This window comes from Microcaecilia unicolor, chromosome 1 (genome assembly GCF_901765095.1).
Source record: "Microcaecilia unicolor chromosome 1, aMicUni1.1, whole genome shotgun sequence".
Taxonomy (NCBI): Eukaryota; Metazoa; Chordata; class Amphibia; order Gymnophiona; family Siphonopidae; genus Microcaecilia; species Microcaecilia unicolor.
This window is the reverse complement of record NC_044031.1, coordinates 756023158-756044932: the sequence shown is the minus strand read 5'-3', so window position 1 is coordinate 756044932 and position 21775 is coordinate 756023158. Positions and strand designations below refer to the sequence as shown.

Here is a 21775-nt window from a genome sequence, read left to right as displayed (position 1 = left end):
GAGCCAGGGCTTGGCTCAGTCAGCATGTCCTTGGTGTCCTGGATGTGGTTGACTGGGTTATACTTTGCAAATGAATAAGTGTTCTGCTACTGATTTATAGCCGGCCACTTGACCATTAAGTCGCTTGAATGGCAGGTGACACAGGAGACCAGAAAGTAACTACAAAGCCATCCATAATGCTAATTTTTCTTACCAAAGTACCAAACTCATTACCCAAGTATATCAGACACTCACTCCGTTGATTATATGTCATTTAGAAGTTTACTTAAAGCCCACTTCTTTAGATCTGTGTTCAGCTAATATGAAAAGAATTTTTTTTAATTGTATTGTTGTATTAATATTAATTGTCTTGTAATGCTGCTTAATTTGTTATATAAGCAACACTGAACCTGAGCTTTCTTGGAAAAATGTGGGGTAGAAATGTCATAATAGACTTAGGCAAATCCAAAACCTATTAATGTCAAACTGAGGCATGACCCAGCATGTTCTGAGGATTGTAATCATTGTGGGTCATTTCTTATTTATTGATATGGGGAACGGCAGATAAAAATCACAACTTTGCATTAGTGCCTTTATGCAATATGACTATGATGTCATGAAGTAGATTTGGGCAACAGAAATAACAGGATTTGTGATCCTGGGGTTTTTTGGTTTTGTTTTAAATTGTATAATGTACCTGAGCCGTGTTTAAAAGGGCAAAAATATGACAGAAAGCTGCAGCACTTCATCCACTTGATTGTCATATTCCCTTCTGTTCTGTGACACGTGCCAATTCTCAAAGAGAGGCACTTTTTGCCAGGAGTAGCCTAGTGCTTAGTGCAGTGGACTTTGATTCTGAGGGACTGAGTTCAATTCCCACTGCAGCTCCGTGTGACTCTGGTTGTAAAAACCACAGAAAGGCAGTATATCAAGTCCCATTTTCCTTTTGAGATTCCACATGGAATGTTGCTATTATCGGAGATTCTACGTGGAATGTTTTTACTATTTGACATTCTAGATGGAATGTTGCTAGTGGAGGAGTAGCCTAGTGGTTAGTGCAGTGGAACATGGAATGTTGCTACTATTGGCGATTCTATATGGAATGTTGCTACTATTTGAGGTTCTGTTGCTATTACTTGAGATTCTACATGGAATGTTGCTAGTGGAGGAGTAGCCTAGTGGTTAGTGCAGCAGAGTTTGATCCTGGGGAACTGGGTTCAATTCCCACTGCAGCTCCTTGTGACTCTGGGCAAGTCACTTAACCCTCCATTGCCTCAGGTACAAATAAGTACCTGTATAATAAACCACTTTGAACGTAGTTGCAGTGGCGTACCAAGGTGGGGGCGGTCCGCCCCGGGTGCACGCCGCTGGGGGGGGTGCCGCGCGCCTGTTGGCTCTTCGTTTTCATGCTCCCTTTGCCCCAGAACAGGTTACTTCCTGTTCCAGGGCAGAGGGAGCATGAAAACGAAGAGCTGGCAAGCTCGCGGCCCGCCTCCCCCCAGCGGCGTGCACCCAGGGGGGTTCTTTTGCCGGGGGATCGGGGGTTTTTTTGTGGGAGGGGGGCGTCGCGCTGTTCCAGGGGGGCGCTGTGCATCGGCGATCTGCCCCGGGTGTCAGCCCCCCCTAGGAACCCCACTGCGTAGTTGCAAAAAACACAGAACAGAAAGGTGATATATCAAGTCCCATTCCCCTTTGAGAGAACTAGGCTGCCCTTTATATCTTTCAGAGCTTGGATGCACTACTGTGTGTTCTGGTTCCTAAAGGATTTTTGGAGTCAGACGCATGGTTTAGCTGCTGCTTACATGGTATGCATAGAGACCCAGGGAAGTCAGAGTTCAAATCCTACTGATGCTCCTTGTGACCTTGGGCAAGTCACTCAACCTTCTATGGACACAGAAATAACTACTGTACCCAAACATAACTCACTTTGAACCACTATTGCAAAAGTGTGAGCTAAAATCAGTGTGTGTGTGTGTCTGTATGCATGTTGCAGTTCTGTTTTAGTGATGTTGAAGCTTATGTTTTTTTTTTAAGGTGATAGTAATACAAGGTTGTGCTCTGTACACTTGAGCAGGTTAAAGACTCGTGAGCCCATTAACAGAAGCATTGTTGTTTACAAATAATGTTTTCCCCTTCTTCCGTTTTCTTTTCTAGCTCCAGAGAGTGAAAACTTCCTTCACTTGATGATTGCTCTCCCTTTGGTTCTGCTGTTCTTAATCGTTGTTCTTATTCTTTCATTTTGCATCATTCACAAGAAGAGGTAAGAGATCGCATGTTTTATGAGAACATGGAACCCTAGAGGGGGGAGAGTACAGGGTCACCCAGCAGCACAAGAAAAGCTTGCATTAACAAGGGTCAGAGCAATTCCACTGAGCCCGGTACCCTGTTTCTGATGGTGGCCAGTCCAAGTATTTATTTATGTTTAATTTTTAGAGGTCTTTTTTTGAAAAATACAAAGTATACATAAATTTGTACAGCTAATACACATTAAGAATAACAGACTTCATTCTAACAAAATGAAGTACAAGAATTGGCTCTTAACCCCCTTTTTTTCTCCTTAGTTTTGTTTTACAATATAGACAAGCCTCTTCCCCATCCCCGGGGCTGGCATTAGGGGGCAGGGGGACAAACAGGGCAGCTGCCCTGGGCTCCACAGCTCAAGGGGGACCCTGTACGACTTCCCGTGGGACAGCATGTCTTTCCCTTTTCTTCACCCCCGTCCATCTCCCTCACCTTCCTGGTCTACTTTTAAACTGCACTGTTATTTTGCAGGGGGTCGCCGGTGCAGAGCGTAATTCTGATGTACTGCCCGTGGCCCCCATCGGCGCTTTCCCTCTGCCGTGATCTGCCCAAGTGAAAACAGGAATTTGTAGAAGAGAGGGGTGAGCTATGGCAGAGGGAAAGCACCAAGGCAGCTGTGAGCAGCACATCAGAATCGCTGCTGCACTGGCAAACCTCTGCGAAGAAAAATGCTATTTTAAAAGTAGGCCAGGAAGATGAGGGAGATGATGAATGGGGTGGAGAGAAGAGGAAGATATACTGTCACAGGGGGGCTTCCCTGGAGCAGCAGTTTTTAAACTAGGTGGGGGGGGAGGGGTTTCAAAGAGAGGAGGACATGCCCCTGGGGGGGAGGGTGGAGGGAGGTGAAGAGGAAGAAATGATGGGCCCAGAAATGGAGGAGAGGGAGAGAGAGATGGTGGACAGTAGGAAGGAGGGAGAGAAGAGAAAGGTAAAGAAAGTGGAGGGAGGGGGGAGAGTAGCTGAGAAGAAATAGTGAATATGGGGGTGGGTGGGAGGGGGAGAGAGAGAGATGCTGGATGGGAGTGCAGTCTGGAAGAGAAATGGAGAGATGGTGGACCTGTGGTGGTGGAGATATGCTGGATGGGAGGGCAGTTGAAGGTAGAGAGAGACAAAGGACTTGGGGGTAGGAGGGGGGAAGAGAGGGAGAAATGTTGGGTCTGGTGGTAAAAAAGAGGAAGACATGCTGAACAGTGGGATGGAAGGAGGAAAGAAATGCTGTATCAAGGGGGGTGGGAAGAACAACAGAAAAGAGAGGGGTAATATTGGACCATGGGGTGTAGGGAGAGAGAGGAGGAGAGATGGACCCATGGAAGGGGACAGGAGGGAAGAGAGGTGGGACAGGAAGATGCTAGGGGTGGAGAGAAAGAGGCAGATGTCAGGCAGAAAGAGTTGGGTGGGCTTACAAGAGTGGCGAGAGGATTCTGAAAATGATGGAACCTTGTGAGAGAGGTCAAAAGGGGGTGGCAGGAATGATGAGAGAGAAGAATAGTGAATATAGAGGTAGAAATGTGGTAATGGAGAGTAAATGGAAGGAAATAGGAGGCTAAGAAAGGAGTGAGATGGGAAATTGGTGCCTGAAACCTAAAAAGGAGAAGGGTGAAAGAGAAGAAGAAATCTGAATGAACAGAAGCATAAAAGAAAATAAAAAAGGAAGAAAGAACTGACAGAGAAAAATCAGTATATTAGAGACAGGCATAGTTAGGGAACAGAACCAGAGAGAGAAGAGAGGAGAACAGAAAAATGGACAGCAGACACTGGAAAGAGAATTAGCAGAAGGCAGGCAAAAAAGCAGAAAAAAGAAACTGGGACCAAGATGATGGAAAAACAAACTGTCCAAAGGTAGAAAATGATTTATTTTGAATTTATTAACTGGAATATGTTAGCTTTGGCATATGTGCATCACAAGATGTTTTTGTATTGTATTCATTGGCGTAGCCAGACAGCTGATAGAAGGGGGGGGGGGATGGGTGGGCCTCAAATTTTCTTCCCACCCAAATGCAAAATATAAATACCTGAGCTGCCGGGGATCCCTAAAACCCACCAACTGAAGACCTCTTCCTCTGATCTGGCTGCCAGAAATTTCCCAAGCTCTGCAGCTGGTGGCAATATCCCCAGGCTTGTACTGCCACCCTCTCCTCCCCCAGCACCACCACACATGTTCAGATTTCATGCGTGCGTGAAACTTGAGCTTGCGTGGGGGCAGCTCTAAATTACTGCTGCTGGCTCTAGAGCTTGGAGAGTTCTGGTCTCTGGACCTGAAGAGGGAAGGAGGTCATCAGCTGGTGAGGCCTGGGGATCACCACTAGCCCTAGCAAGGGACATGTTCATCTTGGGGGGGGGGGGGCTAAGCCCAAAGTAAGTGGCCCAGTGGTTATGCCACTGATTGTGTTTAGCACAAAATGAAGTGCATTTCTGTTTTTGTTTTTCCAGTGTTACAGTACCTGCTGAGTTTTGGAGTTGCCGTTTGTTTTTGGTGTTCATATTTGTTTCTAATTTGTGCTCCCTTGTTGTGTATTTGGTGAAGGTCTGTTTTGTGTGTGAAGAAATTTAAAGTTGCTTTATGTATGATAGTAATGATGGATAGGGCGATCAGGGGTGGAGACATAGAGGAGAAGGGGTTGGGGGTCCCCTTCCTTAATTTCAGCCCTGGGCCCCAGCATGTCTAACACCGGCCCTGCCCATCCCCCACAAAACGTAAGACAGTTGAGTAAACCAGGAGGCTGTTCCAAGCATCCACCATCCTTTTCCGTAAGGAAGTATTTCCTTAGATCAGTGCTTATCAACCCAGTCGTCAGGGCACACCAAGCCAATCAAGTTTTCAGAATATCTACAATAAATATCAATGAGAGAGATTTACATGCACTGCCTTTTTGGTATGCAAACGTCTACCTCGGACGTTTTAATTTGTTTTTAATTTTATGTATGTTTATTTGGAACCCTCTTAGAATACAGTGCAATCCGCTTAAGTGCAAGGGTCTGGGGCTAAAGAAATGCATGCAGTTAAACCAGAGCGTGCATTTAACCGTTGTGACCCAAAGAAGCTTGACATCTGATAAACATATGTACAGTACTGTTATTATATGTACAGTATACAGTCTCAGTTAACTGACATTAGGCTTCCTTGAAATAATCAGTTATAGTCCTCTGTACACTCTTGGGTCTGTGAGTTCCATAGACTACATCTGCCAGACGGTAAAAGCTGTCATAGCACTGACATCCAGTGGCCTCCAGATAGGCCCACACAGTGTTGAGACTCTCCAGCGCTCTTGCAAAAGTGACAGGAGGAGGTTGTTGAATTTCGTCAGCATGTGCCTCGCTGCTCATTTCTTCATCTGTTCCATCATCAGCCGTTGCCTGCGTGTAGGCGCATATCTGGACATCAGTGCTGTCGTCAGCTGTTAGTAGATCGTAATCAACAGCTACGTAGTGATGAAACTCCTCTTCAGTAGCACAGGCTGGGATGTGAATAGCCTGTTCATCTGACGCGTTTGCAACAGCTGCATCTCTTTCGTCCCTCTCCACATCCCTAACAAAGCTTGCCCGCTTGTAGCAGTTCACAATGGTTGCCTGTGTAACATGATTCCAGGCTTCTTTCTGCATATGTAGGGAATCCAACAGGGATAGATTTCGAGCCAGTTCAACAGCACGTTTATCCTTGCCAGGCTGGTCATCCATAACGCTCATCAGACAACGTAGCACAAGAGCCCGATAATGTTGTTTGAAATAGGCTATTATGCCCTGATCAATAGGTTTAATCAGAGAGGTAGTGTTTGGTAGCAGGAAGACCACCTTGACATTAGACAGCTTGACATCATCCCTGTGTGCAGCAGGGGCGTAGCTACGGGTGGGCCTGGGTGGGCCCAGGCCCACCCAATCTTGGTTCAGGCCCGCCCAAGCGACGACGACTGGAACGGCGACTTTTACCCGAAGTCGCAACGACGAACGGGCAGGCAGCGCTGCGGTAGTAAAAGCAACAAGTAGACTGGTTCGACTCTCCGTCCTTCACTTCCCTCCCTCTGCGTCCCGCCTGAAAGGAAATGACGTCAGAGGAAGGCGGAACGCAGAGGGAGGGAAGTGAAGGACGAAGAGTCGAACCAGTCTGCTTGTTGCTTTTACTACCGCAGCGCTGCCTGCCCGTTCGTTGCTGCAACTTCGGGAGTAGACTGGAACGGAAGTTGGCTTGGAGATGCTGTGAAGGGGGAGGGGGGACACGCTGAATAGAAGGGGGAAGGGGATGGACAGAAACAGGATGGGCAGGGGAGAGAGGTGAATTGCTGGACAACAGGGATGGAAGGAGGGGAAAGGGGAGAGGAAATTTGCTGGAGATGGATGGCTAGAGGAGAGGAGAGGGCAGGGGAGAATGGAGAGTTGCTGGACATGGAGCAGAGGGCAGGGGAAAGAAGAAAATTGCTGGACATGAATGGATGGAGCGGAAAGGGGAGAGTGGAAATTTGCTGGAGCTGGATGGCTGGAGGAGAGGGCAGGGGAGAATGGAGAGTTGCTGGACACGGAGCGGAGGGCAGGGGAAAGAAGAAAATTGCTGGACATGAATGGATGGAGCGGAAAGGGGAGAGTGGAAATTTGCTGGAGCTGGATGGCTGGAGGAGAGGGCAGGGGAGAATGGAGAGTTGCTGGACACGGAGCGGAGGGCAGGGGAAAGAAGAAAATTGCTGGACATGAATGGATGGAGCGGAAAGGGGAGAGTGGAAATTTGCTGGAGCTGGATGGCTGGAGGAGAGGGCAGGGGAGAATGGAGAGTTGCTGGACGAATGGATGGAGGGAGGGGAGAGAAGTCAGGAAGGAGGTGCACATGGATAGAGGGGATGGAAGAGAGGAGAAATGCTGGACATGGATGGAGTGGAGGGCAGGGAAGAGAGGAGAAATGTTGGACAAGGATGGAGGTAAGGAAAAACAAAGGAAGGAGATGCACATGGATGGAGGGGAAGGGAGAGAGGAGAAATGCTGGACATGGATGGAGGGAAGGGAAGACAGTGGAAGTAGATGCACATGGATGGAGGGGAGTGAGGAGAAATGCTGGATATGGATGGAGGGAAAACTGCTGTTTAAGGGCTGGGTTGGAACACGTTGAGGGCAGATACTGAAACTCGAGGAAGGATAGGGGCAGGGCTACAGATGGTAGACAGGACGCATAAGGACACAGGAGTATGGTGGACATGGTGAGTGAAAAAATATCAAATGGAAAGAAGACACTGCGTAAAACAGAAGACACTGGGACCAAAGCGAATAGATCAGACAACAAAGGTAGAAAAAAGTATTTTATTCAGAATTTATTAATTTGAATATGTCATCTTTTGGAAATGTGCATCTGTGATATTTTGCATGTAAGTTTAAATTTTTCTGGTATTGCTGCATGCTGAGTCTGACTTCTTGAGTTAACTTTCCAGTTCAGTATTTTGCCTTCATATTTTTTTATCTTTAGTTCCTTGTGTCATGTCTGTTGTGTCATGTGTTTTTCAAGTGTGATCAAGGTGCAGTATTCTGCTAGCATGTAGTATTCGCAGCCCTTTTTGTTTTGCTTTTTTTCACGAGGTAGTGTATTGGTGTTTTAGAGCCTAGTGTAATTACAGTTCTGCCTTTTCAAGCATAATGTTGTAGCTCATCCTGTCCTTGGAATTAGTGCTGTTATGGTTTTAAAGATATGAGTGTGTTTTTGCACAAGTTTGTGTATAGCATTTTGCAGTGGAGAGATTGTGGGATAATGTAATTATATTTAAAAATATCAATTTTTCCATTAAGTATGTATGTGGTTATACTGATGCAGGGCAGCTGTTGGGCAGACTACTTAGAAATCCATCATCAAGTGAATTCTTAGGCATTATTTTGTAGGATCCCAAGAGACACTACTCATACTTATATAGACAGTGCGTGCCCACCCATATTAGCTCTGGGCCCACCCAAAATCTCAGGTCTGGCTACGCCACTGGTGTGCAGCACAATTACCACAAAGCAACAAAATCTGATGCTTTTGTGCCCGCATTCTAGTGTCTAACTTATTTAGCCACTGCTTCCAAATTTCCCCAGTCATCCACGAATTTGCGTTAGCCTTGTATGACACAGGAAGTCGCTTAACTTTCTTGAAGCAAAGGGGCTGTTTTCTCTATCCAATGACGAGTGGTTCCAACTTCTCACTCCCATCCATTTTGCAGCAAAGGAGGGTCATCAGTCGGTCCTTCGATGTTTTATCTCCAGTAGTTTCAGCATGTTTGAATGCAAGTGTTCCATCAGGAATTGCTCGCCAGTAGAGACCCGCATTGAAAATGTCACAAGATGCAAACTCGTTCAAGATGGTAGAAAGAACTGAAACAACCCAATTTTCAGCACCAAAGTCATCAGCGTCTTGTTTTTCACCATGCTGTTTCTTGAATTTTATGCTGTTCCTCTCCTTCCATCTTTCCAACCATCCAACAGTGGCTTTGAATTCAGTTAGTCCAAGCCTTTCAGCTAGCTGTTTAGCTTTCTCCATAAGCAGTGCACCACTGACAGGAAACTGTCTGCTCCTGACTTGAGAAAACCACCGAAGAAGAGCATCTTCTACCTCCTCAGCTTAAGGTTAACTGGAGCAATACAGATGCATTATAATATTCATGATCTTATTCACAATCCCTTTCATAATAATTCCTAGCATCCTGTTTGCTTTTTTGGCCACCGCCGTACACTGGGCAGAAGATCTACAATGACACCTAGATCTTTTTCTTGAGTGCTGACTCCCAAGGTGGACCTTAGCATCAGGTAACTATGATTAATTTGATTCTTCCCTATGTGCATCAGTTTGCATTTGTCCACTTTAAATTTCATCTGCCATTTGGATGCCCAGCCTTCCAATTTCCTAAGAACCTCTTGCAATATTTCACAATCCACACGTGTGTTAACAAGTTTTGTGTTATCTGCAAATTTAATCACCTTGCTGCTTGTCCAAATTTCCAGATCATTTTATAAATATGTTAAATAGCATCTGTCCCAATACAGGTCCGTGCGGCATGCCACTATTCATTCTCCTTTGAGAAAAATGCCCATTTACCCTGCCCTCTGTTTTCTGTCCAATAACCAATTCCTAATCCACAAAAGAATATTGCCTCCTATCCCACGACTCTCTAATTTTCTCAGGAGTCTCTCTTGAGGAACTTTGTCAAAAGCTTTCTGAAAATCTAGATACACTACATCAACCAGCTCACCTTTATCAACGTGTTTATTCATGCCTTCACAGAAATGAAGTAAATTTGTGAAGCAAGACTTCCTTGGCTGAATCCATGCTGACTTTGTCCTATTAAACCATGTTTATCTACGTGTTCCATAATTTTATTCTTTATAATAGTTTCCATTATTTTGCTCTGGACTGACGTCAGACTTACTGGTCTGTAATTCTCCAGATTGCCCTTGGAGCACTTTTTAAAAATCGGCGTTACATTGGCCACCCTCCAATCTTCAGATACTACAAATGATTTTAATGACAGGTTACAGATTGCTAACAGCAGATGAGCAATTTCATGTTTGAGTTCTTTCAGTACCCTAGAGTGCATGCCATCCGGTCCAGGTGATTTACTACTCTTTAATTTGTCAGTTTAGCTCAGTACATCTTCTAGGTTCATTGAGATTTATTTCGGTTCCTCTGCATCATCACTCTTGAAAATTATAACTGGTATAGGTAGATCTCTTACATCTTCTTCCGTAAAGACCTAAGAAAAGAATTCATTCGTTCTCTCCGCTATTGCTCCTTGGTGATCTAACGGGTCCGATGGATTCCCTCACAGTCTCTTTTAGCTTTCTTTATCATTGTTTTGTGTCTAACTTGCCAGTGCTTATGTGGCTGCTTATTTTCTTCATACTGGTTCTTTTTCTGTTCTTTGAATAATATTCTTTTGGCTGTAATAGCCTCTTTCTCTTCACCTTTTAAACATGCTGACTGTCGTTTGCTCTTCTTTCCACCTTTGTAAATGTGTGGAATGCATCTGCTCTGGGGCTTCTAAGATGATATTTTTAAACAGCCATGCCTGATTTCAAATCCTAACCTTTGCAGCCGATCTTTTTAACCATTTTCATTTTATCATAATCGCCCTTTCAAAAATTAAATGCTGCTACAGTAGATTTCCTCTGTGACTTCACTTCAAATATTAGCTCAGATTTGATCATGTTATAATCACTGTTTCCCAGCGGACCCAACACTTACCTCTCATACAGGACCCTGCATTCCACTAAGAACTAGACCTAAAATAGCGCCCCCTCTTGTCAGTTCCTGGACCAATTTATTACGCCTAGGAATTTTACCTTCCCAGCATTCCCTAATATAACATTTATCCAGTCAGTATTGGGATAATTGAAATCACCTATTATACTGTTGTCCAATTTGCCAGCTTTCCTAATTTCTGTATACATTCATTTTTCTGTTTGTTCTGTCCTGGCAGATGGTAGTATAGCCCTACCAATATACTTCTTCCCTTCACACATGGAATTTGTATCCATAAAGATTCTGCACTGCTATCTGTTTGACATAGAATGTTTATTTTGTTTGACTCAATTCCCTCTCTTAACATATAGCGCGACCTCCCTCCAGTTTGATTGTTTCATTTAGATATAATTTGTACCCTGTTAACAAATAACAATTAATGGGACACTTTGAGGCGTATTTTCAAAGCACTTAGCCTTACAAAGTTCCATAGGTTACTATGGAACTTTGTAAGGCTAAGTGCTTTGAAAATACGCCTCAAAGTGTCCCATTAATTGTCCTCCATTCAACAGGCATCTACTTTTTCGTTTAATGCTATATACTCTAACACTTCAAATTGTTTTTTCGTATCATTTATAAGCTGTTTAGATGACTTCCCTATCAGGAAAGGTTAAAGAGGCTAGCTAGGTTTCTTCAGCTTGGAGAAGAGATGGCTGAGGGGGCATGTGATAGAGATCTATAAAATCCTGAGTGGAACGGGTAAATATGAATTGCTTGTTTACTCTTTCTCTTTCCAAAACTACAAGGACTAGAGGGCATACAAGCTACTAAGTAGTAAGTTTTTAAAGCAAAATTAAGAAAATATTTCTTCACTTAAAGTATAAATCAACTCTGGAATTTACCAGAGAATGTGGTAAAAGCAATTAGCATAGCAGGGTTTAAAAAAAAAGGTTTGGACAAATTCTTACACGTAAAGCCCATAAGCCATTTTTAAAATGGACTTGGGGAAAATCCACTACTTATTCTTGGGATAAGCAACATAAAATCTGTTTTTACTGTTTTGGGATCTTCCCAGGTACTTGTGCCTTGGATTGCCCACTATCAGAAGCAGGATACTGGGCTTGATGGACCTTCATTCTGTCCCAGTTGGCCAATGCTTATGTTCTTATTTCTCTCTCTCTCTCTCCGTTTTGAAAACTGACCATTTATTTCTGCTCTATTTCTTTAACTGGTTACCAGGTCACGAAAGGACATTTCTTCCTGTCCCTGTGACTTTCAGATTTCCTCAGAAGTAGCAGTAGGGTCAGATTAACTTAGGTGCTTCTGTTTTTTTAAATTTAGAGATGGATATATTTATGTAAAAAGTGTGTGTGCACTGTGGGGAGAGAAAGGGATTGACAAACAGAACAGAAGTTTGTGTGGTGAAAGAGAGACATTTTTGAGGGGACAGAGAAAACCCTACAACCTCTGACACCCCAACATAACTTTGTGGCATTTCATAGAGATACTTTCAGCTGCTGTGCTATAGGGTACTGTTTCCCAAGTCAGTCCTGGAAATACCCCCTTGCCAGTCAGGTTTTCAGGATATCCATAATGCATATGCTGCATGAAATTGATTTGCATACACTGCCTCCATTATATACAAATCTCTTTCATGCAAATGCATTGTGGATATCATGAAAACCTGATTGGCAAGAGGGTACTCCTGGATTGATTTGGGAAGCACTGTAATAGGGCATTTCATCTCGAGAGTACTGGTGTGCTGAAGAGTGGGTGGCTTACTATAGAATTTTTTTCTTTTATGGCAAGCAAGAGAACTCTTGTTAGGTGTAACTCAATATCTCAAAATACTTGACTGGGAATCTATATTTGCAAGATGACCTCATGTTAAAATGCCAGTATAGTTCACCTCTCTTTTGTACACTATAGTTTCCAAAATGCAAATATGACATTACAGTGTGCCCAAGGTTTGTATGAATTCCAGCTTTTGTGCATCGGCATGTCTGAATCTCTACGCCTCCTACCCCACCTCTTCCAGTTTTTGACAACAGATGGTTAATGAACAGGATTTATAAATGTAGATTCTGGTTTGTCTGACCCGCATTTCTGTGAATTTTGCTATTGGCAGCATTCTAGTGAGAGAATTACAGCATTTATTCTATTGTCATGTAAAGATTTGTTTCTTAATGGCAAGCTGAAGAATTGTCCTTTTTGGTGCTCCTACTCATGTTCAGTCATTTAATGTGATACCTTAATTCACCGGCAGTTGCAAGGTCAAAGTTGGATCATGAATTGGTTTGGTCTTTGGGTCTTTTTGGTGCACATGTCATGGTGTCTGCAAACAAAACTAAGATGACAGATTGTGGCCTTTGCACCATGGAAATATTTTGAGTACCAGATCGATATCTGGTATCTGTTTTGTAGGTTGTATGATAGTCCATAAATCATTAGTGGGGATAGGAAGGAGACAGGACGGAAAAATGAATGGAAGTCAGAGATGCAGCTTGAGAGCTGCTGGTGGCTACCCAGAGATTGGACAGGGATATTTCCCTCTTAAGTGTTATGCTCTACATCCCCAAAATTTTAAAAGATAAAAACAATTGGTATAATTTTTCATGCTAAATATTAAATAGAACAGTATTTCAATATCCATGGAAGCATGTACAGATAACTTTCATACATGACAACAATGTAAGGAGACTTGGGTGCTCATTTTCAAAGCACATAGACGTACAAAGTTACATGGAGGGGCATAATCGAACAGGGCCGGCCATCTAGATGGCCGGCCCCATAAAGCGGCGTCCCGACTGTATTATCGAAACAAGATGGCTGGCCATCTTTCGTTTCGTAAATACGGTCGGAGCCAACCAAATCTCAACATTTGGGCCAGCTTTAGAGATGGCCAGCATTGGTTTTCAGTGATAATGGAAACTAATGGTGGCCATCTCAAACCCGGCCAAATCCAAGGCATTTGGTCGTGGGAGGAGCCAGCATTTGTAGTGTACTGGTCCCCCTCACATGCCAGGACACCAACCGGGCACCCTAGGGGGCACTGCAGTGGACTTCAAAAATTGCTCCCAGGTGCATATCTCCCTTACCTTGTGTGCTGAGCCCCCCAAAACCCACTCCCCACAACTGTACACCACTACCTAGCCCTTAGGGATGAAGGGGGGCACCTACATGTGGGTACAGTGGGTTTTTTGTTTTTTTTTTGGGGGGGGGGGGTTGGAGGGCTCCCATTTACCACCACAAGTGTAACAGTTGGGGGGAATGGGCCTGGGTCCCACCTGCCTGAAGTGCACTGCACCCACTAAAAACTGCTTCAGGAACCTGAATACTGCTGTGATGGAGCTGGGTATGACATTTGAGGCTGTCATAGAGGCTGGCAAAAAAAAATGATTTTTAATTTTTTTTTTTTTTTAGGTGGGAGGGGGTTGGTGACCACTGGGGGAGTAAGGGGAGGTGATCCTCGATTCCCTCCGGTGGTCATCTGGTCAGTTGGGGCACTTTTTTGAGGCTTGGTCCTAAAAATAAATGGACCAAGTGAAGCCGGCCAAGTGCTCGTCAGAGCCGGCCTTCTTTCTTCCATTATCTGCCGAAGCCAGCCATCTCGTAACCACGCCCCCATCCCGCCTTCTGTATCCCGCCAAAACGCCCCCTTTAACTTTGGCCGGCCCTGCGACGGAAAGTGTTTGGAGCCGGCCAAAATTGGCTTTTCATTATACCGATTTGGCTGGGTTTAGGAGATGGCCAGCCATCTCCCGATTTGTGTCAGAAGATGGCCAGCCTTCTCCTTCAAAAATATGCAGGATAGTAACCTATGTAACTTTGTAAGTCTATGTGCTTTGAAAGGCCTCTTAATATCATTCCCAATGAACAAATAATTATTTTGAGTAGACATCTCAGGCCAGTTGCATCCTATTAACATGTGTAAACACACTACACACACTTCGCATATGGCTGTCATGAAAATTCTGCATCCAACATAGAGCCACACACTATCTTATCAATACAGGACAAGAGTTAAATTAGCTACTTGAAAGGTATTTGATACTGTAGGTGAACCATCAGCCATGTGCCCGCATCCCACTTGTAGTCCACCATCTCGTTTCCCTTCCCTACCCCTCCTCTGGAAATATAGCATATCCCCTTCTCTATTCCCTCCCCCTCCAGTAGTCCAGCATCTTCCTTCCCTACCCCCCCCCCCCCCCCCCCAGTATTTCGGCATCTCCCCCCTTCTGTTCCCTGTTGCAATGCTGCTACTGTGTGGTGTAGGATGATGATAGGACAGCTATTCTTCCCTTGCAGACAGATGCCCTGTCTTCTCCTCCTGCCATTTTCAGGAAATTTATTTATTTATTACATTTGTACCCCGCGCTTTCCCACATAATGCAGGCTCAATGCAGCTTACATAGTAAATTGAAATACAAAGTCATATAATAGAAATTTCAAAACATTATAGTTGAGCTTGATAGTGTATAATAAGCTACTGGTTTTGGTGAGGCTGTAGCACACAGGCCTGGTCCCAGGGATCACTAATCCTGGGGGACAAAGCAGACTAAGCCAGAAGCCTAGTACTGGTCCTGCACTGTTTATATGTCTGTGAAAGTTGAGGACCTAGCAGAGGAGCCATTCTGGGTGCAACTGACTGTCCACAATTATGTGTCTGCTCATTAAATTTGTGCAAAATTGTGCAGATGCATAATTCTACTACTATTAAACATTTCTATAGCGCTACTAGACTTACGCAGCGCTGTACAAATTAACATGAAAAGACAGTCCCTGCTCAACAGAGCTTACAATCTAAATTGGACAGACGAACAGACAGCTAGGGGTGGAGTATGGAGTAGATATACCACAGAGATCAACACATGTGAAACTCCCCACATATATCCAGAAATGTTTAATAATGTATTCTGCTATATTACTATCATGTATTCTATTTTCTCCGAGGACAAGCAGGCTGCTTGTTCTCACGACTGGGTGACGTCCGCGGCAGCCCCCACCAACCGGAAGAAGCTTCGCGGGCGGTCCGCACGCAGGGCACGCCCACCGCGCATGTGCGGCCGTCTTCCCGCCTGTGCGTGACCGTTCCCGCCAGTCTTTTCTTTTCCACGCCTGAGGAGACTCGTGCCGTCGCCGCTCTCCCTTCGCAGCCCCGGAAAGACAGTCGCGTTTACGCGATTTTGTTTAGTTTTGTTTTTTTGGTTACCGCGTGCCCCAGTTTCGTTTCTTTAAAAAAAAAAACAGAGCACGCGCTCCCTTTTCCCTCGTTTTTAGCGAGGGCGTCGCGTTGCGGCCTTGTGGCCACGCGATCGATTTATTTTTTCGAGGTGTGATTTCCGCCACCATTGACAACTTTAACTTCGCCGACGCGATTTTTCCGTCGATGTCCTCGAAGGTCCCGAGTGGATTTAAGAAGTGTGGTCGGTGCGGCCGGCCGATCTCGCAGACCGACACCCACGCTTGGTGCCTCCAGTGCCTCGGGCCGGAGCACAATATCAAGTCGTGTTCCCTGTGTCTCGGTCTCCGGAAACGGACTCAGGTTGCGAGGCAAGTTCTGCGGGACCGTCTTTTTGGAACTTGCGCCGGCCCCTCGACGTCGACTTTGACGGCATCGGTATCGACGCCCGGTCCTTCGGTACCGATATTGATGCCCGAAAAATCGGCATCGATGGCATCGACCCCAGGAGAACAGGTCCCGTCGGCCCGCCGGTCCTCCGGTGAGGGTAGAGGTGAGAGACCGCGTGGGCAGTCGGCCCCGGTCACTCCTTCAGCCCGTGGCCCTCGGGACCGAACCCTGTCTGACCCGGTTCCTCGGGACCGAGGGGGATCGACCTCCTCCTCCTCCATACCACCCGGTGACGGGCACCGTAAGAAGGCAAAGAAGCACCGTCACCGGTCGCCCTCGACGCATCCGGCTCTCGGTACCGGAGAGGAGTCGCCGCCGAAGCGTCCGCGTCGAGAGGAGAGGTCCCCCTCGGTGGTGGAGGTACCGCCACGTCAGGGTCCCAGCACTTCGGTGCAGTCTCCTGGACCCGAGCAGCTTCCGGCACCGATGCCTCTACCGGCCCCCACGTCTTTCCCGACAGCGGGCCTGGACGAGTGCCTCCGAGCCATCCTTCCGGGGATCCTGGAAGGGCTGATGCGCCAGGCTGTGCTGGCGCCGGGGGTGCTTGCGCCCTCGGCGCCGATGACTGTGGCGCCGGCGAGCTCTAGCCCGGTGCCGAGGTCGTCGACGACGACGCTTGCGGCGCCGGTCTCGACCGCCACGCAGGTGGAGTCCCCGTCAACGTCGATGGAGGGAGCTTTGTCCCCGCCGGCGCGGGAGTCCACCGGTCGACGACACCGAGGCCTTGGTGCCTCGACGTCGAGCCGGGCCCGGTTTCGGACTCAGCTACATGAGCTCATGTCCGATACCGAGGAAGAGGCCTCGTGGGGGAAGAGGAGGACCCCAGATATTTCTCCTCAGAGGAGTCTGCGGGTCTCCCCTCGGACCCCACGCCTTCACCAGAGAGAAAGCTCTCGCCCCCTGAGAGTCTCTCTTTTGACTCCTTTGTGCGGGATATGTCTATTTGCATTCCCTTTCCCGTGGTCTCTGTGGATGAGCCGAGGGCTGAGATGCTCGAGGTCCTCGACTATCCATCACCACCTAGAGAGTCCACCACGGTACCGCTGCACAATGTCCTCAAGGAGACACTGCTTCGGAACTGGATGCGACCATTAACTAATCCCACCATCCCCAAGAAAGCAGAGTCCCAGTACAGGATCCACTCGGACCCAGAGTTAATGCGGCCACAATTGCCCCATGACTCGGCGGTCGTGGATTCTGCTCTCAAGAGGGCACGGAGTTTGAGGGATACCGCCTCGGCGCCCCCGGGGCGGGAGTCTCGCACTCTGGACTCGTTTGGGAGGAAGGCCTACCAATTCTCCATGCTCGTGACCCGCATCCAGTCATACCAGCTCTATACGAGCATCCACATGCGGAACAATGTGAAGCAACTGGCGAACCTGGTCGATAAGCTCCCGCCGGAGCAGTCCAGGCCTTATCAGGAGGTGGTCAGGCAGCTGAAGGCGTGCAGAAAGTTCCTGTCCAGGGGTATCTATGACACCTGTGACGTGGCATCTCGTGCTGCGGCCCAAGGTATAGTGATGCGCAGGCTCTCATGGCTGCGTGCCTCTGATCTGGACAACCGCACCCAGCAGAGACTGGCCGACGTCCCTTGCCGGGGGGATAACATTTTTGGTGAGAAGGACGAGCAGCTGGTGGACCAACTGCATCAGCGGGAAACCGCCCTCGACAAGCTCTCCCACCGGGCGCCTTCAGCATCCACCTCAGCAGGTGGACGTTTTTCCCGGGCCCGGCAGGCTGCGCCCTATTCCTTTGCAAGGCGTAGGTACACCCATCCGGCCCGAAGGCCTCGCCAGGCACAGGGACAGCCCCAGCGCGCTCGTTCTCGTCAACAACGTGCGCCTAAGCAGCCCCCTGCGCCTCCACAGCAAAAGCCGGGGACGGGCTTTTGACTGGATCCACGGGAACATAGCCGCCCTCAAAGTGTCCGTACCGGACGATCTGTCGGTCGGAGGGAGGTTAAAATTCTTTCACCAAAGGTGGCCTCTCATAACCTCCGACCAGTGGGTTCTCCAAATAGTGCGGTGCGGATACGCCCTGAATTTGGCCTCCCTGCCACCAAATTGTCCTCCGGGAGCTCAATCCTTCAGCTCCCATCACAAGCAGGTACTTGCAGAGGAACTCTCCGCCCTTCTCAGCGCCAATGCGGTCGAGCCCGTACCACCCGGGCAGGAAGGGCAGGGATTCTATTCCAGGTACTTCCTTGTGGAAAAGAAAACAGGGGGGATGCGTCCCATCCTAGACCTGAGAGGCCTGAACAAATTCCTGGTCAAAGAAAAGTTCAGGATGCTTTCCTTGGGCACCCTTCTGCCAATGATTCAGAGAAACGATTGGCTATGTTCCCTGGATTTAAAGGATGCATACACTCACATCCCGATACTGCCAGCTCACAGACAGTAGCTCAGATTCCGCCTGGGCGCACGGCAATTTCAGTATTGTGTGCTGCCCTTTGGGCTCGCCTCTGCCCCACAAGTGTTTACAAAGTGCCTCGTGGTGGTGGCAGCGTATCTACGCAAGCTGGGAGTGCACGTGTTCCCATATCTCGACGATTGGCTGGTCAAGAACACCTCGGAGGCGGGAGCCCTCCGGTCCATGCGGTGCACTACTCAACTCCTGGAGATGCTGGGGTTTGTGATAAATTACCCAAAGTCCCATCTCCAGGCAACCCAGTCTCTGGAGTTCATAGGAGCTCTGCTGAATACCCAGACGGCTCAGGCCTTCCTTCCCGAAACGAGGGCCAACAACCTCTTGTCCCTGGCTTCACAGACCAGAGTGTCTCAGCAGGTCACAGCTCGGCAGATGTTGAGACTTCTGGGTCATATGGCCTCCACAGTCCATGTGACTCCCATGGCTCGTCTTCACATGAGATCTGCTCAATGGACCCTAGCTTCCCAGTGGGTTCAAGCCACCGGGAATCTAGAAGATGTCATCCGCCTCTCCACCAGTTGCCGCACTTCACTGCTCTGGTGGACCATCCGGACCAATTTGACCCTGGGACGTCCATTCCAAATTCCGCAGCCCACGAAAGTGCTGACGACGGATGCATCTCGCCTGGGGTGGGGAGCTCATGTCGATGGGCTTCACACCCAGGGTCTGTGGTCCCTCCAGGAAAAGGATCTGCAGATCAACCTCCTGGAGCTCCGAGCGATCTGGAACGCACTGAAGGCTTTCAGAGACAGGCTGTCCTACCAAATTATTCAAATTCGGACAGACAATCAGGTTGCAATGTATTACACCAACAAGCAGGGGGGCACCGGATCTCGCCCCTTGTGTCAGGAAGCCGTCGGCATGTGGCGGTGGGCTTGCCAGTTCGGCATGCTCCTCCAAGCCACATACCTGGCAGGTGTAAACAACAGTCTGGCCGACAGACTGAGCAGAGTCATGCAACCGCACGAGTGGTCGCTCCATTCCAGAGTGGTACGCAAGATCTTCCGAGAGTGGGGCACCCCCTCGGTGGACCTTTTCGCCTCTCAGACGAACCACAAGCTGCCTCTGTTCTGTTCCAGACTACAGGCCCACGGCAGACTGGCGTCGGATGCCTTTCTCCTCCATTGGGGGACCGGCCTCCTGTATGCTTATCCTCCCATACCTTTGGTGGGGAAGACCTTACTGAAGCTCAAGCAAGACCACGGCACCATGATTCTGATAGCGCCCTTTTGGCCCCGTCAGCTCTGGTTCCCTCTTCTTCTGGAGTTGTCCTCAGAAGAACCGTGGAGATTGGAGTGTTTTCCGACTCTCATCTCGCAGAACGACGGAGCGTTGCTGCACCCCAACCTTCAGTCCCTGGCTCTCACGGCCTGGATGTTGAGGGCGTAGACTTCACTGCGTTGGGTCTGTCTGAGGGTGTCTCCCGTGTCTTGCTTGCCTCTAGGAAGGATTCCACTAAAAAGAGCTACTTTTTCAAGTGGAGGAGGTTTGTCGTTTGGTGTGAGAGCAGGGCCCTAGAACCTCGTTCTTGCCCTGCACAGAACCTGCTTGAATACCTTCTGCACTTATCGGAGTCTGGCCTCAAGACCAACTCAGTACGGAATCACCTTAGTGCGATTAGTGCTTACCATTATCGTGTGGAAGGTAAAGCCATCTCTGGAGAGCCTTTAGTCGTTCGATTCATGAGAGGCTTGCTTTTGTCAAAGCCCCCTATCAAGTCTCCTGCAGTGTCATGGGATCTCAACGTCGTCCTCACCCAGCTGATGAGACCTCCTTTTGAGCCACTGAATACCTGCCATCTGAAGTACTTGACCTGGAAGGTCATTTTCTTGGTGGCAGTTACTTCAGCTCGTAGGGTCAGTGAGCTTCAAGCCCTAGTAGCTCATGCTCCATATACCAGATTTCATCACAACAGAGTAGTGCTCCGCACCCACCCAAAGTTCCTGCCGAAGGTGTTGTCGGAGTTCCATTTTAACCAGTCAATCGTCTTGCCAACATTCTTCCCCAGGCCGCATACCCGCCCTGCTGAACGTCAGTTGCACACATTGGACTGCAAGAGAGCATTGGCCTTCTACTTGGAGCGGACACAGCCCCACAGACAGTCCACCCAATTGTTTGTTTCTTTCGACCCTAACAGGCTAGGGGTCGCTGTCGGGAAACGCACCAATTGGCTAGCAGATTGCATTTCCTTCACTTACGCCCAGGCTGGGCTGGCTCTTGAGGGTCATGTCACGGCTCATAGTGTTAGAGCCATGGCAGCGTCAGTGGCCCACTTGAAGTCAGCCACTATTGAAGAGATTTGCAAGGCTGCGACGTGGTCATCTGTCCACACATTCACATCACATTACTGCCTCCAGCAGGATACCCGACGCGACAGTCGGTTCGGGCAGTCGGTGCTGCAGAATCTGTTTGGGGTGTAAATCCAACTCCACCCTCCAGGACCCGAATTTATTCTGGTCAGGCTGCACTCTCAGTTAGTTGTTCTTCGTAGGTCAATTTCTGTTATACCCTCGCCGTTGCGAGGTTCAATTGACCTGGGTTCTTGTTTTGAGTGAGCCTGAGAGCTAGGGATACCCCAGTCGTGAGAACAAGCAATCTGCTTGTCCTCGGAGAAAGTGAATGATACATACCTGTAGCAGGTGTTCTCCGAGGACAGCAGGCTGATTGTTCTCACCTACCCTCCCTCCTCCCCTTTGGAGTTGCGTTTTCATGTTGTTTCTTGCTTGTCATTCAACTGGCGGGAACGGTCACGCACGGGCGGGAAGACGGCCGCGCATGCGCGGTGGGCGTGCCCTGCGTGCGGACCGCCCGCGAAGCTTCTTCCGGTTGGTGGGGCTGCCGCGGACGTCACCCAGTCGTGAGAACAATCAGCCTGCTGTCCTCGGAGAACACCTGCTACAGGTATGTATCATTCACTACCATGCAACCGAAAATCCTTCTATAAAACCAAATATCTATTCTCTTTTTACTTCCAATATCCATGATGTATTGTAAATACATCCAATATCCATGATGTATTGAGCCTGCAAAGAGGTGGGAAAGTGTGGAATACAAATGCAAAAAAATAAATAAATCTTCATGGTTCAGGAGGACAGAGAGAGAGAGGAAATACTACTACTGCTTATTTCTATAGCGCTACTATGAGGAAAGACTAAAGTAGTTAGGGCTCTTCAGCTTGGAGAAAAGCCGGCTGAGGGGAGATATGATAGAGGTCTATAAAATAATGAGTGGAGTTGAACGGGTAGACATGAAGC

The 21775-nt window shown here is 47.9% G+C and overlaps 1 protein-coding gene across 1 annotated transcript in view; it reads left to right on the top strand.

The window, feature by feature from the left end:
* IGF1R (insulin like growth factor 1 receptor) overlaps positions 1 to 21775 on the top strand; it is a 665430-nt gene that overhangs the window by 571869 nt on the left and 71786 nt on the right. The window contains exon 14 of the mRNA XM_030189730.1: positions 2134 to 2239. Within this exon, the coding sequence (XP_030045590.1) occupies positions 2134 to 2239 (106 nt within the window). The remainder of the gene's footprint in view (positions 1 to 2133; positions 2240 to 21775) is intronic.